At 45.9% G+C, this 19,364-nt stretch overlaps 1 protein-coding gene across 1 annotated transcript in view; it reads right to left on the bottom strand.

Moving 5' to 3' along the window:
- Positions 1 to 19,364, bottom strand: part of CD38 (CD38 molecule) — a 53,450-nt gene that overhangs the window by 11,487 nt on the left and 22,599 nt on the right. The window contains exons 2-4 of the mRNA XM_052642276.1: positions 12,142 to 12,271; positions 9,486 to 9,618; positions 13 to 98 (exon numbers count right to left, since the gene is read on the bottom strand). Coding sequence (XP_052498236.1) covers positions 13 to 98; positions 9,486 to 9,618; positions 12,142 to 12,271 — 349 coding nt within the window. The remainder of the gene's footprint in view (positions 1 to 12; positions 99 to 9,485; positions 9,619 to 12,141; positions 12,272 to 19,364) is intronic.

Raw genomic sequence — 19,364 nt, 5'->3', positions numbered from 1 at the left:
CCTGGTTCTTACCCTTTTGGACAGCACTTCCCAGAATACAGTAAGATAGTTTGTTCTGCAGTCTTCCTTCCAGTCTGGACAAGACCACGTGTTCAAATCTAAAAGACATGGTTTGCAGAAAAGTACTTAAAGTGGGAGAGAAAAGGCGTAATTCATCTCTGTTCTTTGTGGGCTGTCGGATCACAGTGGAGCCACTTTCCGCGGCATCACTGCCAAGACAAAGGACGGAGAACAGACGCCTCTCGACCCAATTTAACCGAGTGCCCCCTGAATCCCTTCCAAGTTCTCAGCTTACCCTCCACGCCCCAGACAGGAACACAGTGACCAGCTTTGAGTCATCATTCTGGGAAACTGCAGCAAAAGCTCATCTGACAGACACAAGCCCCCAGTAGAATTTCCAGTTCCAGGAAGAATTTGAGATCATTTCCTCCCTCACTGCTTTCATCCCCACACCCTCAGGCTCAGATACCCTCAGAGTCTTCCTACACATACCCCATCCAGACAGGCTCAGCTGTCAGCAAGGAACCACAGACATAAGGCAGGAACACACAGTTTCTGTGCTACTTCTACGAAGGATACATGCCTTAACACGCTGATATTTTTTGTATTGTTTTTTATTGAGGTATAACAGAGGATGAGCTGGTCAGCATGACCGACTCAATGGACATGAATTTGAGCAAACTCTGGGAGACAGTGCACGGCAGGGAAGCCTGGCACGCTGCAGTGTAATGTGTCGCAAAGAGTTGGACATGACTTAGCAACCGAACAGCTGCAACGACAAATAACTGACAAAATTGTAAACTACCTAACGGGTATAATATAATGATTTGATGCGCATATATATTGGGGAAAGATTCCCCCCCATCAGGCTAATTAGTGCATCCATCACCTCACATTCTTCTTCTTCTTTTTTTTTTTTTTTTTTGATGAGAACTTTGAAGTCCTTATGGTGAAAGCTGAGTGCAGAAGAATTGATGCTTTTGAACTGTGGTGTTGGAGAAGATTCTTGAGAGTCCCTTGGACTGCAAAGAGATCCAACCAGTCCATCCTAAAGGAGATCAGTCCTGGGTGTTCACTGGAAGGACTGATGTTGAAGCTGAAACTCCAATATTTGGGCCACCTCACGTGAAGAGTTGACTCATTGGAAAAGACTCTGATGCTGGGAGGGATTTGCGCAGGAGGAGAAGGGGACAACAGAGGATGAGATAGCTGGATGGCATCGCCGACTCAATGGACATGGGTTTGGGTGGACTCCGGGAGTTGGTGATGGACAGGGAGGCCTGGCGTGCTGTGGTTCATGGGGTCGCAAAGAGTCAGACACGACTGAGCGACTGAACCCCACTGATGGCTTCTGTGGTGGCTCAGCAAGTAAAGAATCTGCCTGCAACGCAGGAAACCCTGGTTTGATTCCTGGATCGAGAAGATATCCTGGAGAAGAGAACAGCTACCCACTCCAGTATTCTGGCCTGGAGAATTCCACAGACTGTATAGTCCATGGGGTCACAAAGAATTGGACATGACTGAGCAACTTTCACTTTCTTTGAAGTCCTACTGTCCAGCAAATTTCTGTTATATAATACAGAGTTAACAATTATGGGCACCATGTTACACATTAAATTCTCAGATCTTATCTGTCTAATAAATGAAAAATTTTACCCTTCTTTCCCTATTTCCTCCACTTTCCAACCCCTGGAAACCACTTATGTAGTTTCTGTTTCTATGGGTTCCTTTTTTTTTTTTTAAAGATTCCACTTATAAGTGGCACCATGCTGTATCTGTCTTTTTCTGTCTGGTTTATTTCACTTAGCATAATACCCTCCAGCTTCATCATACTGTCACAAATGATGGGACTTTCTTTTTTCAAAGGCTGAATAATATCCCATTTTGTGTGTGTATATCACATTTTCTTCATCCAATGCATTTGACTACAAGCATTTATTGAGTATTATGTCCTGGAGACAGAGAGATGAATTAGATAAAAGTTCTGCCTTCAGAGGCCCCGGTGATCTGCTATAATCAAATAAATCAGAGAAAAGTCAATTTGGGTTGGGGGTGGTATGCAGCACCAGGAGGGAAGGTGATGTTGAACTTGGTTTTGAAGGATCAATAGGAGTCTTCAGACAGATGAGCTAGAGAAAGGGGCTCCATGAGGAGAGAGCAGTGCACAGGCATGGGGCTGACAATGATCTTGGCAGAGCAGAAGGGATGGGGAGGGGCTGGACTGATGATCAGGTGTATGAAAGACAGAATTCAGACTTTATCTTAGAGGCAAAGAGAGCTGTTCGGGTTTTAGGTACGAGACAGAAGCAATCCCATTGGGATGGCCAGATGGAGGCTGACCTAAAGGGGTCAGGGGTGAGCAGTCTGTCCAGCAAGAAAGGAGAGGATGTTAGTGAGCTGGATTCAGGCAGTGGTAACAGACACAGGAAGGAAAGGATGAATGCCAGGTAAATGACTAGGTGGGGACTGACTGGGCATGGCAGCGGAGGGCAGAATGAGAGTGAAGGCACAAGCTGGCATGGTGTCACCTTGGCTTTGCACCAGCAAGCAGGTCCTGGGGGGTGTGGAGAGACCCCAGAACCCTTTCTCGTGCCCCAGAAGTCAGACACATAGCAGCCACTTCTCTCGTCTGCAGGTATGTGCACAGCTGACCCTACAAAAGCACCCATCTTTCTGCTTCCCTCTTATTATAGGTTAACTCATGTTCCCCCCAAAAGATGTGTTGAAGGCTGTTTGCAGATGCAATCAAGTCACAATGAGACTGCTACTGCAATTAAAATAATTAATTTTTTAAAATGAGACTGCTAGGTTGGGTGGGTCCTAGTCCCATAAGGCTGAGGTCTTTATGAGAAGGGAGGTTTGGTTACAGAGGCAAACACAGGGAGAAGATGCTGTGGAGACACACAGGAAGAAGACAGCCAAGTGGGGATGGAGACGGGGGTGGAGTGGGTATCCATGAGCAAGGTTTTCCAGCAAACACCAGAAGCTGGAAGAGTCAGAGTCTCTCCCCCTGGAACCTTCAGACAGAGCACAGCCCAGCCGACACCTTGATCAAGGACTTTTAGTCTCCAGACATGTGAGAAAATAAATATATATTGTTTGATGTCACATTCATTAGATCATAGAGAAAGCAAGGGATTTCCAGAAAAACATCTACTTCTGCTTCCTTGACTACGCTAAAGCCTTTGACTGTGTGGACACGCCGAACTGTGGAAAATTCTCAAAGAGATGGGAATACCAGACCACCTTACCTGTCTCCTAGGAAACCTGTATGCAGGTCAAGAAGCAGCAGTTAGAACCGGACATGGAACAATGGACTGGTTCCAAACTGGGGAAGGAGTATGACAGGACTGTATATTTTCACCCTGCTTATTTAATTTATATGCAGAGTACATCATAAGAAACGCTGTATGAATCAAGCTGGAATCGAGATTGTGTGTGTGTGTGTGTGTGTGTGTGTGTGTGTGTGCACGCTCAGTTGCTCAGTTGTGTCAGACTCTTTGTGACTCCGTGGAATGCAGCCTGCCAGGCCCCTCTGTTCATGGGATTTTCTCAGCAATAATACTGGAGTGGGTTGCCATGCCCTGCTCCAGGGGATCTTCCCTACCCAGGGATCAAATTTGCATCTCCTGAATTAGCAGGCAGGTTCTTTATCACTGAGCCACCTGCCAGGAGAAATATCAACAACCTTAGACATGCAGATGATACCACTCTTAATGGCAGAAGGTGAAGAGGAACTAAAGAGCCTCTAGATGAGGGTGAAAGAGGAGAGTGAAAAAGCTGGCATGAATCTCAACTTTCAAAAAACTAAGATCATGGCATCTGGTCCCATCACTTCATGGCAAATAGAAGGGGGAAAAGTGGAAACAGTGACAGACTTTATTTTCTTGGGCTCTTAAATCACTGCAGAGAGCAAATGCAAGGATAAAATTAATAGACTCCAGCTCCTTAGAAGGAAAACTATGACAAACCTAGACAGTATATTAAAAAGCAGAGACATTACTTTGCTGACAAAGGTCTATTTAGTCAAAGCTATGGTTTTTTCCAGTAGTCATGTATGGATGTGTGAGGTGGACTATAAAGAAAGATGAGCGCTGAGAAATTGATGCTTTTGAATTGTGGTGCTGGAGAAGACTCTTGAGAACCCCTTGGACTGAAGGGAGATCAAACCAGTCCATCCTAAAGGAAATCATTCCTGAATATTCATTGGAAGGACTGGTGCTGAAGCTGAAATAATTTGGCCACCGGACATGAAGAACTGACTCATCAGGAAAGACCCAGACGCTAGAAAGATTGGAGGCAGGAGGAGAAGGGAGCAGCAGAGGATGGGACGGTTGGAGCGCATCACCGGACATGCTCAATGAACATGACCTTGAGCAAACTCTGCGAGATAGTAGAGGACAGAGGAGCCTGGTGTGCTTCAGTCCCTGGGGTCACAAAGAGTTGGACATGACCTAGTGACTGAACAACAGCAAAAATGTGGTTCTTCATTATGGCAGCCTCGGGAAACTAGCATAACTACAGATGTGGGCTTGACCGCCAATGACGGAAAATAAAGCTCTAGATCAGAAACCTTCCAGGGATGAGGAAGTAATCCTGAGGGTTTCCATAATAATTAAATGCATTAAAAACAAAATAACACAAATTAGAACAAAACCTTTTCCATGTACAGATGTAAATAAATACTGTGGAGTCGAAAGATAAATTTGAATCATCTCCAATAGAGGCAAAAATGTTGATGATAATGAAGTGAGCATACATTTTTGTAAGGTGCTACAACAGTGCCCCTGTTCATAGGGTTTCACAAACATAAAGCTTTTTTATCTTCACAACCACATCCAGAGAGAAGTTTCTGAGTTTGTCACCTACCTCTTGCCCACAAGGATATCTCCCCCTTGCCACCTGCTCATTAGATTAAAAGAAAAGGAGAGAAATTTTACAATAAAGAGAAATCAAGTACGTAAAAAGCAGAATAAAAAGTTTTTTAAAAAACGGAATTAGAAGGTTACAATGGAAACTGCTGCTGCTAAGTTGCTTCAGTTGTGTCCGACTCTGTGCGACCCCATAGACGGCAGCCCACCAGGCTCCCCTGTCCCTGGGATTCTCCAGGCAAGAATGTTACCATTTCCTTCTCCAATGTGTGAAAGTGAAGTCACTCAGTTGTGTCCGACTCTTCAAGACCCCATGGACTGCAGCCCACCATTTTCATAATAAAGCAAAGCAACAAGGCAAAATTAATGTAACAAAAAATAAGGAAAAAGCATTTAAGCCAGACTGTAGAACAATTAAAACATAAATATAGGAATGGAAAGACAGCAAACAAAATAAGAGGAAGAGGTTAAAATCAGTAAAACCTGAGGCCAAAGAAGAAGGAAGCTGACAAAATAAAATGACCTATATGGTATTTAATTGAAAAGAGAGCAATAATAAAGAACTCTAAATGGTTAACAGATGAGAAGTAGATGTTTATATATCTTTAACTTTAAGAAAGAATTGAAGTGGTAAATTGAAAAAAAAAAACTAAAAAGTTTTAAGGAAACACATTCAAAAGCTAAAAGGATTAAATGAATGACCATCAAAAGCTAAAGCAGGTGCACTCTTTACCACTAGTGCTGCTGGGAAGCCCAACTTACAATAAAGGAAATTTTCAAAGGAAAGCAAGAAATATGGCAAAAACTGGAAGTTGGCCAAAAAGAAAAAAAAATGGAGACACATATTTATATGTCATATTTCTGGGTGGAAATTCTAGATTAAAGATGAATTGAAAATGACAAAATAAACACACTAGATGAAAACACAGAAGACTTCAATCTTGCCTGAGGAAAACCTAAGCAAAACAGGCAACCCAGTAGCCAAATGGGACAGGGTTGACAGACTTCCCTGCCTTTCTATAGACAAAACACAGAATATAAACAGTATTAAAAGAAAAACAGAAGCTGAGAAAAATAGATAGGTGACAGAAAACAAGCAGGATGTCACGTGGTTCAGAATACAGATCCTTCAGCCAGGAATCCTGGGTCTGCTCCAGCTCTACCATTCACTAGCTGACAACCCACTCTGCAGCCCTGGGCCTCAGACTTCTCATCTGTACAATGGGATCATCTCAGGAGTCCTGAAGGATTAAATGAGCAAATATTCATACAGCACATTGAGCAATGACTGGGACTATTATAAGTCCCAATAAATAGTAGCAATCACTGTTGACTTATATCAAACTTCTTTGAGAAAGCAATAAACATCCAATAAAAGGATTAATACATATGAGCTATCAGTTAACAACAGGAATAGAAATGTCCACTATTAAATACACAAATACGCTGAGCCTCAAAATCGAAGCTAGGCAAACAAGGTCCTACAGTGTAGCACGGGGGACCACACGTGATCTCCCGGGATCAATCATAATGGAAATGAATATTGGAAAAGAATGCACATGTGAGTTTAAGTGAGTCACTTTGCTGTACAGCAGAAACCAGCAGAACACTGTAAATCAACTATACGTCATTTCAAAAATTGGAGGAGCTTCCCTGGTGACTCAGTTCAGTTCAGTTCAGTTGCTCAGTTGTGTCCATCTCTTTCTGACCCCATGAACTGCAGCACACCAGGCCTTCCTGTCCATCACCAACTCCTGTAGCTTACTCAGACTCATGCCCATTGAGTCAGTGATGCCATCCAACCATCTCATCCTCTATCTTCTGCTAGGAGCCAGCATGAGGAATCCCGCCCATGGCAAAGGTCATGAGGAAGAGACCCGACAGGCAAAGGCAAGTTGGATCTCGAGGGAACCTCCCTGGACCTACTCGAGCATCTACCCCCAAACCAGAATCTGTTTGCCTTACTATATTATGCCTTTCACCAACTCCTCTGACATTAACAGGGGGCTGTCCCCCCACCACCTTTTTCTGGAAAAAGTTAATTTAGAGCTTTTAGATAATAAGTCTGCTGGGCATAATAAGAGTGTTTCAATCCAAAAACCTCTCTGATGGCTTTCTAGCCTGCCTGATAGGTTTATCCAGACTCTTAACAGCTACGCATGTGATTGTTTACAGCCTTCCGACCGCAAGAGGCACAGGAAGCTTAAAGATCCTAGGAATGTAGGGCCTTCTGAGGAGTCAAAATCATTAGAACAGAACTGATTAAGGGTTTCACTGTGGAGCCAATACTTGCTGCCAAGTTTTCATATCTTTTATTTGTTGATATAGTTGGTATGTAGAAAAACCAGGTAGTAGCCCTGGCATTAGCAACATTAGATCTTTGAGTTAAGTACTTTCTTTGTTATAACCCACTGCACCTTTGTTCTACAGGAATGTAACTTTATTTAGTACTTTGAGGGTGATGCAGATTAAAGAAAAAACACTTCAAGGGAAAATGAGTTTTCTGGTTGATAGACATTTATCTAGGAAAAGAGCCATAAAAATGTTAACAGGCCTCTTGGCAGAAGATAATGTAAATCACCGGAGACCTTTTGTATACGGGAAGGTATGCAAAAAGAAAGCCTGGTCTCAGTAAGGGTCAGGACTGCTGCCCATGCATAACTCTGCATATTCCATTATTTCTCTATGTACTACTTAGGGTATATAAGCTGCCTTTGAAAATAAAGTTGTGGGTCTTGCACTGATGCTTGGCTCTCCCATGTCATTCTTTTCTTATTCTCCCTTTTCAGGTGAATTCCCATCTGGAGCATAGAGGCTCACCGTGTCTACTTATTTGCCTGGGCTTCTAAGACCCACGCGAGAGGGAGCCCAAGGTGGGGCACCCTCTGCTATTCAAGCGGGCGCCTGCGGCCTATGTAGATGGTGCAAGTCCCTTGTCTCGGGGTTTTATTGGCTTTCTATGTAAACCAAGGAATACAGCCTCTTTTCTCCTCTATTTTTTCACTACATTATTCTTCTCTAATCTCTCTTTAAATCTCTAATTAATCTCTCTTTAACTGCCGACTCTGTCCCCACTTCAGATACCCTGGATCCAACCGGGGCTGGACCCTGGTAGTCTTCCCCTTCTCTAGCCTTCAATCATTCCCAGTTCAGGGTCTTTTCAAATGAGTCAGTTCTCCGCATCAGGTGGCCAAAGTATTGGAGTTTCAGCTTCAGCATCAGTCCTTCCAATGAATATTCAGGACTGATTTCCTTTAGGATGGACTGGATGGATCTCCTTGCAGTCCAAGGGATTCTCAAGAGTCTTCTCCAAACACCACAATTCAAAAGCATCAATTCTTTGGCGTTCAGCTTTTTTTTATAGTCCAACTCTCACATCCATACACAACTACTGGAAAAACCATAGCTTTGATTAGAAAGACCTTTGTTGGCAAAATAATGTCTCTGCTTTTTAATATGCTGTCTAGGTTGGTCATAACTTTTCTTCCAAGGAGTAAGTGTCTTTTGATTTCATGGCTGCAGTCACCATCTGCAGTGATTTTGGAGCCACCCCCCTCGCCACCACAAAAATAAAGTCTGTCACTGTTTCTACTCTTTCCCCATCTATTTGCCCAGAAGTGTTGGGACCGGGCGCCATGATTCTAGTTTTCTGAATGTTGAGCTTTAAGCCGACTTTTTCCCTGGTGGCTCAGTGGTGAAGAATCCACCCGCCAATGCAGGAGACACGGGTTGATGCCCAATCCAAGAAGATCCTACATGCCAAGGAGCAACTAAGTCCGTGGAACCCAACCACAGAAGCCCACGCACCCTGGAGCCCGTGACCACAATAGCAGAAGGCATGGCAGCGAGAGGCCCACACACGGCAACTAGAGAGTAGCCCCATGTGCCACAACAAGAGAAAGAGCCCTCACAGCAACAAAGACCCAGCACGCCCAAAAATAAATAAGTAAATAAAATAATTTTTTTGAAAAAGAGGGTATCCTTTTTGTATTTGGAAACAGTGGACATCTAGGTTGAAGAAGCCATCACAGTGAGTTTTTTTTTTCCTTGGTAAGTAAAAAGCAATAAAATAATATTAAGAAAAAAATATATAAAGTAAAAGAATAAAACTACAAAAAGCAAAAATACCCACATTATAAATAAAAAGAGGAGGAGAAAAAGAAGTCAATGCGCAGTCAGACTTTCTCGGCAGAAATACCTTCCTGCAAGGAGGTGTTCTCTGTCTTTCTGGGAAGATAAAGGGACCTCTCACCTCTGGCAGAGCCGCGCACAGCCCGAGACAGAGAAGCCCTGCACGTGGTCCCTGGGGGCTGTTCTGCAAATCAAGGGCTTCTGCCTGGCTCCCTTGGAGGCTCCTCCTGCCCGAGAATTCCTTGGTCCTGAATGGCGCCATTAGAGAAAGCAGACCACCATTTCAAAGCAGGCTACACCTTCCCTCAGGAAGGAGAGAATCAGGAAGCTTGGACAGTCCCAAATCCTGAAGGCATTTTTTCTCTAGAAATCATGAGCTGGCCTATAGAACACTGTCTTCCATCAGCCCAAGGAGCACTCAGAGCCCCAGGCTCCTGCACCCTGCGCTTCCCCGGGGCCGCCCCACACAACCCCAGATCTCACCAGGAGAGCCTGGCTCTCCACACCAGCTGAGGTCGTCCGCAAGGGAACCCAGCAGCGTGTCCTCCAGGGTCACCAGGCCCCGCGCTTTCGCGTATTCACGAGCCAGCTCCTTTGTTTTGCTCCATAAGACTCTCTAGGAAAGAAGAAAGACAATCTATTATTGAATCAACTTACTAAGCTGAATAAAAACATCAAATCTGCATCTTTTTTAATGAAAGAAAACATGGGAGACATCATGTAAATCACCTGTATAAGAGTAAGGAGGGTGGGCATCGTCAATTTCTGTCTGTGAGTGAGAGGGTGCGTATGTATGCGTGTGTGCATGAACCTGTGTGTGTGTGTGTTCTCTAGGTCACAATGTAAAGTGAAGTGATTTTTCTGGACTGCAGGAAAAAAGCCTGAGAGCCACTAATCGGTATCTTATAATAGGACTTCCCTGCTGGTCCAATGGTTAAGAAATTGCCTGCCAACGCTGGGGACACAGGTCTGATCCCCGATATGGGAAGATCCCACATGTCAAGGGACAACTAAGCCTGTGAACCATGACTGCTAAAGCCTGCGCCCCCCAGACTCCCTTCTCTGCAACAAGCAAAGTCACTGCACTAGAGAAAAGCCTGAGCTCAGCAACAAAGACCCAAAATTAAATAAATAAAAATTAAAAATAAAAAGTGCAGCCAAAGTTAAATAAATAAAAAAATTTTTTTAATCTTAGAATTCTTAAAGCTCCAAACACATCTGGGGAAGGCATTAAGAAGTTTCAAATTCCTGAAGTTCTTGGCAAAACAATTTTTGCTACATGCCATTTTCTGGGAGAACTGCTCGTTGCTTCTTAAAGAGCTCAATGATTCCCGCTTTCCCCCTCAAATCTCCCCTTACAAACGGAGGAAAAGAACAAACACAGTGAGCTCTGTCAGGGACCCTTGTAAAGGTCCCTTGTAAAGTCAGATTTCAGAACCATCTTCTGTTCCATGGATCTGTTTATTCTCAGTAGGAGGCAGTGGAGGCTGTACTGTGCAGCCAGGCCCTGGAGTCTCGCTGCCTTTATAAAACCCAGCATCAGTGCTCACTAGCTCTCCAACCTCGGGCGACTAAGGAATCTCTAAGCCTCGTGTTCCCCATCCGTAAAATGGTGTGTGTGTGCTTAGTTGTTTCAGTCGCATCTGTCTTTTTGTGACCCCGTGGACTGTAGCCCGCCAGGCTCCTCTGTCCATGGGATTCTCCAGGCAAGAACACTGGAGTGGGCAGCCAGCCTTGGGGGCTTCCCTGGTGGCTCAGATGGTAACGAGTGCCCCTGTGATGCAGGAGACTCGGGTTCGATCCCTGGGTCAGGAAGATCCCCTGGAGAAGGAAATGGCAACCCACTCCTGTATTCTTGCCTGAAGAATCCCACGGACAGAGGAGCCTGCTGGGCTACAGTCCATGGGGTCACAAAGAGCTGGACATGACTGAGCGTTGCTGTGCCTTCCTCCAAGGGGTCTTCCCAACCCAGGGATCAGACCTTGGTCTCCCAAGTCCCCTGCTCTGAGACCCTGGTCTCTTAGCTCTCCTGCGTTGGCAGGCGGATTCTTGCCTCTTAGCCACCATCGATAATAATGGTAAGGAATCCCTGAGATGCTGAGGCGAAATGAGACAAAACAAGGCAAGGGCTCGTCAGCGGTCCCGTCACTTGTTCAGCCAGCGCCTCCCGGGTGGAGATGTAGGAGCAGCTCCTCTGTGAAGGGCCTCGTGCTTGTTGCACCAACCAGAGCGCCGTGGTGACCGCAGCTCTAACAGTGGGGGGAGACGTTGTAATTCGTGGCTTTAAGGCTTCGGGGCTACATGAAGGTGCTTTGGGGCACACTGAATTTTCACCCTGAACACCGATTTTAGAAAAGACACACTCCATGGGTGCGGGGATTTGCGATGGAGGGGACACATGTATACCTATGGCCGATTCATACTGATGTATGGCACAGACCATCACAATACTGTGAAGTAATTATCCTAAAATTAAGATAAACCAAGCTTTTAAAAAAGAAAAGATGCACTCCGTTAGAGACCTTTCCCAGTATAATTAGTGGATTAAAATGCAGGCGAGTCTGGGTCTAAATCTTGAACTCTGTGCATTTCAGCTGGGTACTTTCAAGAGCATCAAATTCAGTCATCACTGGTCCCCCAACTCAGGAAGCCTCGGTGTTCTTTCTGGTGAAATGGAAAGACTGATGCCTAACCTGCCTATTTCACAGGTTCACAGTGAAAACTTGACAGGATAAGATTCAGAGAGTCCTTTGTAAGCAAAAAGGACACTCAGAAAATTCAAAAAGGCATTGCTGTTACCATCATCACTATCACCAGAGGTTAGGGAGAGTTTTGAATTTTATCAGGTGGATCACTTTGGTTTGGATTGGGTTGGGATTTATGCTAGGTTTGTTTTGCCTGATTTTTGGCCAACTTTCCTTTCCTCTTTCTACATCCGCAATCCTCTCTCTCATCTCCTGTCCCCCGGGGTGTCCTGAATCCCTGTGACATCCTGGTCTCCCAAAGGCCCACAAGCTCCCTCCCCACCAGTTAAGCCTACATCCTAATATCCAGTTTTCCTCTTCCCTCACCCTGATTATGACCTCTTCCCTTTGGCTTTTATGGTCAGTTTTTAAATCCATAACTTGGCCCCAGTTACCTTGTCACAAGGCACAGTGGAATCTGCCAGGTCGATCAGTGGTTTGTAGTCTTCCTTTGTCGCTTTGCAGGGATCCTTGGAAATGAATGCACTCATGAATGCCTGCTTGATCTCTTGGCAGTTTCTGTTTCTGTGAGATAAGATAGGAAGCAAAGTAAAAGATGAATAATTCGATTTCAAATATATGTTTAGAGCACAAGGCCTCCCAGGTGGCTCTAGCGGTAATGAATCTGCCTGCGAAGGCAAGAGATGCAGGAGACGTGGGTTCCATCCCTGGGTAGGGAAGGTCCCCTGGAGGAGGACATGGCAACCCACTCCAGTACTCTTGCCTGGAGAATCCCATGCACAGAGAAGCCTGATGGGCTGTGGTCCACGGGACCACAAAGGGTTGGACACGACTGAGCGCACACACACGCCAAAGAAGTCTCACTGAGAAGGTCACTCTGTGCCAAGCAGTTCATCCACACCATTGCGTCTCATGTGCACAGCATCCTTATAGGATGAGCATCAGCCTCCCCGCCCTACAAGGTCCCTGCCCTCGTGAGGTTCCTCTCTGGTCAGAGAGACAGATCGGACACAAACAAGCAAATAAGCTAACAAAGTAAGTACAGGTGATGACAGGAGCGTAGGGAATCAGTGGGGAATTTTGGTGCAATGACCACCTTAGGAAGGCTGGTCAGGAGATGCCTCCCTAAGACTAGATGTTGGGAGGGGTGCAGTCCAGGCAGAGGGCCCTACAACTGCAAAGGCCCTGAGGCAGAAAAGAACTTGCTGATTTTGAGGAAGTGAGTGAAGAACAAGGGGAGCAGAGGGGAGAAGTCAAGTCAGAAAAGTAACTGAGAGGAGATCACGCGGGCCTTTTAGACCAAGGAAATGGTTCTGAATCTTACCTAATTACAAGGGGAAGATGGTGGATAGGTGGAAGCAGGGAGGCGGCCTCTGCTGACTTTTTTTTTTTGTTTTAAATCATTCTGGAAAAAATTTGTGATGGCCTCAAAGATGGAGAGAAGTCTTTGAAATAGAAATTCGAACCCCATGGCCCCCTCCAGACAGCCCCTGGTGGAGAGCAGGCAGGCTGGCAAGGCAGCAGAAATGGAGGGGAGACGGGGGTTGCTGGAGGAGACCGAGCTGGACCTTCCCTTGTGAGTTTGTGTGGCAAGTGAACCCGAGCTCTTCGGGGCAAGGGGGCAGGGAGTGGGTTTCCATTGGCAGAGCTCAGCTATCGTCATCAGGACAAACTCTGGCCTTTGGACTTGGCATCCCAAGTATAATATCAGATCAGACAGTTGGACCCAGGGGAGGGAGGATGAGCCTCCAGTTTTTTATTTCCTCTGAGCCTGCTTTGTCCCTGCGGGGCGCTAGCCAAGCTGTCATTCCAAGGGTCTTCTGCCTTCCGGCCTCAGGCTGGCCAAGTCGAGTGGCTCCTTCCTCCTGATGAGCCCAGGAATCGAGGAATATCAGCGAGGCCCAGCCGCTATGGCCTTCCCTGGTGGCTCAGTGGTAAAGAAACCACCTGCCAATGCACGAGACGTAACAGACACCGGTCTGATCCCTGGGTTGGGAAGATCCCCTGGCGAAGCAAATGGCAACCCGCTCCAATACTCTTGCCTCACGGGAAATCTCATGGACAGAGGAACCTGGTGGGTAACAGTCCCTGGGGTTGCAAGAGTGGAACACGACTGAAGAGACAGCACATGAAGGCTTAACCCCATCCCCTTTGCCTCCTGGCAGCATCCAGGGAAACCAGCCTCCTTGAAACTTGGCCAAAATCTCATAAAACAAGTCCAAATCCTTTAAGTCCCTTCTAACATTCTTAGATGGAGAAGGAAATGGCAACCCACTCCAGTACTCTTGCCTGGAAAATTCCATGGACAGAGGAGCCTGGTAGGCTACAGTCCAAGGGGTCGCAAAGAGTCGGACAGGACTGAGCCACTTCACTTTCTTTCTTTCTATAGTTCCTTTTGGAGAAGGAAATGGCAACCCACTCCAGTGTTGTTGCCTTAGTCATCGGACAGGACTAAGCTACTAGCACACAACATCCTTAGATGGAGCCCTCTCCTGCCCCTGTGTGTCCTCTCCTGCCCCGGTGCGTCCCTAGGGCGAGAGTCCAGTCCTTCTGCAAAAAGCAATAAACCCACTTTGTTCAACCACAGGTGCTCTTATCTAGAGGTAGGAGGGCAGGCATTGACGGTAACCAGCAATCTGAACTGGTTTTTTTTGTTCTTCAGTCACTAATTTGTGTCCAACTCTTTGCAACCCCATGAACTGTAGCCCACCAGGCTCCTCTGTCCATGGGATTCTCCAGGCAAGAATACTGGAGTGGGTAGCCATTCCCTTCATCAGATTTTCCCAACCCAGGGATCGAACCCACATCTCCTGCATTGCAGGCAGATTCTTTACCATCTGAGCCACCAAGGAAGACTGAAAAATCAGCGTGCTTCATCAGTGTTCATGCCCGACAAGCTCCAGGAGCAGCTTCTGAAAAAAAGTGCTTTGTCATAAGCAACTCTCTGGGTTGAGCTGGGCTCCCAGGCTGATAGCAGTTTGCTGTTTGCTTCCTTAATTGCTGACCTAGAGTCTTGATGCATGCAGGCTGGGCACCAGTGTCAGGATTCAAGGTCACTGAGATGTCCTCCTCCTATCACTCAGCTCCTTCCCACAGACCCCCACCAGCTTCCCTCCCACCATGAGTATTCCCTCCTGTGCACCGCTTGCCCCTTCTTCCTACCTCTGGCCCACTCGTGCAGGCGTCTGCAGTGCCCAGAGGCAGGGGAGTGCTAGAAGGAGCGAGGAGAGGGTGTGAACACCGCAGCATGCACCGCTGCTCTTCGTGGACGCATCCAATTTAACCCTTACCCCAGCTCTCCTTGTGTGTCGGGGGGCAGGGGAGGCGGGGGGGGGGGATTACCCTCTTCCCTGCTTTGGAGCTACCTAGTCTCAGAGCTTAGCAACCTGCCCAAAGCCAAACAGTCAGCAGGCAGGACAGGTGCCTTACCGCCAAACTTCTCTCTTTCTGCTAAACAATGCTGCCCCCTTCAGGAAATTTAAAATCACGTCCCTACTTCTCTCCAGTCAATCCTAAAGGAACTCAACCTTGAATATTCACTGGAAGGACTGAGGCTGAAGCTCCAATACTTTGGCCACCCGACTCATTGGAAAAGACCCTGATGCTGGGAAAGACTGAGGGCAGGAGGAGAAGGGGACGACAGAGGATAAGATGGTTGAACGGCATCACTGATTCAACGGATATGAGCTTGAGCAAGCTCCAGGAGTTGGTGATGGACAGGGAAGCCTGGTGTGCTGCAGTCCATGGGGCCGCAAAGAGTCGGACATGACGGAGTGACTGAACAACAATAACAACTTATCCCCAGAACAGAGCTGAGTCCTAACAGGAATTAGGATCCGGGGGTTCAGATGGTGAAGAACCTGCCTGCAATGCAGGAGTCAGTGGATTCTCAAATTTGAGGCTCCTGGAAGCCTGCGCTGAAGGCGAAGACCGCCAGCTACTGGGAGGAGAAAGACTGACGGCATTCACTGAGGTGGTGAGGATTTTCTCAGCAGAGTCTCAAAATCAGAAGGCTCTTCAGGCTTAGGAAAGCTCAGAAATCATTCATTCATTCACCTGGCAAATATTTATTGAGCATCTCCTATGTTCCAGGCACATTTATGAATAAACAAGATACACCAGTGAACGAAATAGACAAGACCCTCTGTCCTGGGTGGATTCCATTCTATCAGGGCAAGACTGATAGCAGACGGTAAAGATAGTGAGTATCCCAGCAGTTTATAAATTCTATGGGCGGGGGGGGAGGGAAAATAGAACAGGAGAAGAGAGTCAGAAGTCATGGGGAGGAAGTGTCTGTGTTGGGTGTTAAACAGGGAGGACAGTAGATAACACAAGCAAAAGATCAAAGGAAGCAAGGAAGTTACTTGCACAGACACCCACTGCACTCTGGGCAGAAGGGACAGCGTTCACAACAGCCCTGGTGCCTGGTTGTCCCTGAAACAGCAGAGAAGCCAATGTGGCTGGAGCAGCGAGCAAAGTGGACAGTGGACGGAAGTGAGGTCAGAAAGGCGATCCCACTGGGCCGAGCTTAGCGAGGTTCTACTCATGAACTGGGGAGGCACACTGGATGCTGAGCAGGGGAGGAGGCGCGTGACATTACTTAGGCTTCACAGCACTTCTCTGACTGCTTTGTTAAATATAGTCTGAAAATCGGAAGAGGCAGAGAAAGGTGAGCAACTTTCTGGGTTGAGCTGCGCTCCCAGACCAGTAATCCAGACAAGTGCCAATGGTGATTTGCACCGGGATAGCAGCAGATGTGATAAATTCTTGATTCATTGCAGATTTCCTAACAGATAGGATAAGTAGTGTGAGAGAAATAGTTCGGTTCAGTTCAGTCGCTCAGTCGTGTCCGACTCTTTGCGACCCCATGAATCGCAGCACACCAGGCCTCCCTGTCCATCACCATCTCCCGGAGTTCACTCAAACTCACGTCCATCATCGAGTCGGTGATGCCATCCAGCCATCTCATCCTCTGTCGTCCCCTTCTCCTCCTGCCCCCAATCCCTCCCAACATCAGAGTCTTTGTCAATGAGTCAACTCTTCGCATGAGGTGGCCAAAATACTGGAGTTTCAGCTTTAGCATCAGTCCTTCCAAAGAACACCCAGGACTGATCTCCTTCAGAATGGACTGGTTGGATTTCCTTGCAGTCCAAGGGACTCTCAAGAGTCTTCTCTAACACCACAGTTCAAAAGCATCAGTTCTTTGTTGCTCAGCTTTCTTCACAGTCCAACTCTCACATCTATACATGACCACTGGAAAAACCATAGCCTTGACTAGACGGACATTTGTTGGCAAAGTAATGTCTCTGCTTTTGAATATGCTATCTAGGCTGGTCATAACTTTCCTTCCAAGGAGTAAGCGTCTTTTAATTTCAAGGCTGCAGTCACCATCTGCAGTGATTTAAGGAGTCAATAATTCCAGGGTTTGGGGCCTGTGACCCTGGAAGGATGGAGTTGCCACGAACTAGGATGGAGAAGTCTTTGGGTCGAGGTGGTATTGATCAGGATATGTAATATATTGTATCAGTTCAGTTCAGTTCAGTTCAGTCGTTCAGTCATGTCTGACTGTGACCCCATGGACTGCTGCACACCAGGCTTCCCTGTCCATCACCAACCCTGGAGTTTGCTCAGACTCACATCCATCGAGTTTATGATGCCATCCAACCATTTCATCCCCTGTTGTCCCCTATTATGCTATAAACTATATATTAAATACTATATATTAAGTACTATATGAAAACTATATACTACATATTATATCAAAGTAGAATATATACATGTATATTAAACTATAGGAATGCAAAAATTAGAAATATTAACAAATTTAACAAAATATATGCAACTTATGCTCTGAAAACAAAACATTGCTATGAGAAAGTTTCAAATGCCTAAGAGCTTCCCTGGTGGCTCAGATATTAAAGAAATCTTCCTGCAATGCAGAAGACCTGGGTTCCCTGGGTAGGGACGATTCCCTGGAGAAGGGAATGTCTACCCTCTCCAGTATTCTTGCCTGGAGAATCCCATGGACAGGGGAGTCTGGCAGGCTACAGTCCTTGAGGTTGCAAAGAGTCAGACACAACTGAGTGATTAACATTTCAAGGAAATAGATACACCATATTTATAGGTTGGAAGGCTCAATATTAAGATGGTAACGAATTCAGCATGCTGTGTTAAACATATTGACAAGTTGAGTCTAAATTTTATTATACAAGCTAGCCAAACCAATCAAAGGGAAAAAGCTAGAGGACTTACATTATTTGATTTCAAGATTTACTAAAGAGCTTCAGTGATCTAGACAATGTAGGAATCATGAAAGAATTGATATAAATCAAAGAAGTAGAAGAGGGGGCAGAAAGAAACCCAAACATACTTGATGCTATAGATTGAATGTTTGTGTCCCCCCAAAACTCATAAGTTAAACCTGTTTCCCAAGGCGATAGTATTTGGCAGGGGGGCATTTGGGGTAATTAGCTTATGAGAGCGGAGCTGTCATGAATGGAGTTAACATCCTCATAAAAGAGACCCAGAGAACTCCCTCCTTAATCCCTGTGAGGACACAGCGAGAAGGGGCCATCTTTGAAACAGGAAGTGGGTTCTCAGCACACACTGAATCTGCTGACATCTTGGTCTTGGATGCTCAGCCTCCAGGACTGCGAGAAATAAATTTCTGTTGCCCATAAGCCACCCAGTCTATGCTATTCTATTACAGCCTCTGAAATTGACTAAGACATGGTCAACTGACTTTCAGGAAGGGAGTCAAAGAAGGCAAGGGAAAGCTTTTTCCATAAATGATACTACAGTTGTGGCCGACTCTTTGCAACCCTATGGATTGTAGCCTACCAGGCTCCTCTGTCCATGGAGATTCTCCAGGCAAGAATACTGGAGGGGGTAGCCATGCTACCCTCCAGGGGATCTTCCTGACCCAGGGATCGAACCGGAGTCTCCTGCTTGGCAGGCAGATTCTTTACCACAGTGCCACCTGGGAAGCCCAAATAATACTATAGCAAATAAGTTTGTATATGCAGAAAAAAGAAATTGACTCTCATTTCACACCATACACAAAATTAACTAGAAATTGATCAAAGACCTAAAGCACAAGTTGTATAAAAGAAAATGAACAAATTGGATCTTATAAAGGGTTTTTTTTTTTTTTTTAATTTTGGTCCTTAAAACATTCCATTAGAGAAGATGAAAAGACAAGTTACAAAGTGAAAGAAAATATGTTTAGGACACATCTGATAAAGGACTTATTTGAAAAGACCCTGATGCTGGGAAAGATTAAGGCAGGAGAAGAAGGGGACGACAGAGGATGAGATGGTTGGATGGCATCACCGACTCAGTGGATGTGAGTCTGAGTAAACTCTGGGAGCTGGTGATGGACAGGGAGGCCTGGCGTGCTGCAGTCCATGGAGTTGCAAGCAGTCAGACACGACTGATCGACTGAACTGAACTGATAATGGACTTGTATTCAGTATAAATAAAGCACCTACAGCTCAATAGTAAGAACAGAAACCTAATTTGTTAAAGGTTGGCAAAAGACTTGAATACGTACTTCAATAAGTCCACGAGACGATGTCCAATATCATTAGTCATGAGGGAAATGCAGATTAAAACCACCATACAAATACCACTGCAAGCCCATTAGAATGGCTAACAC

The sequence above is a fragment of the Budorcas taxicolor genome, chromosome 6 (genome assembly GCF_023091745.1).
Source record: "Budorcas taxicolor isolate Tak-1 chromosome 6, Takin1.1, whole genome shotgun sequence".
In the NCBI taxonomy this organism is placed as follows: Eukaryota; Metazoa; Chordata; class Mammalia; order Artiodactyla; family Bovidae; genus Budorcas; species Budorcas taxicolor.
This window is presented reverse-complemented; position numbering and strand designations above follow the sequence as displayed.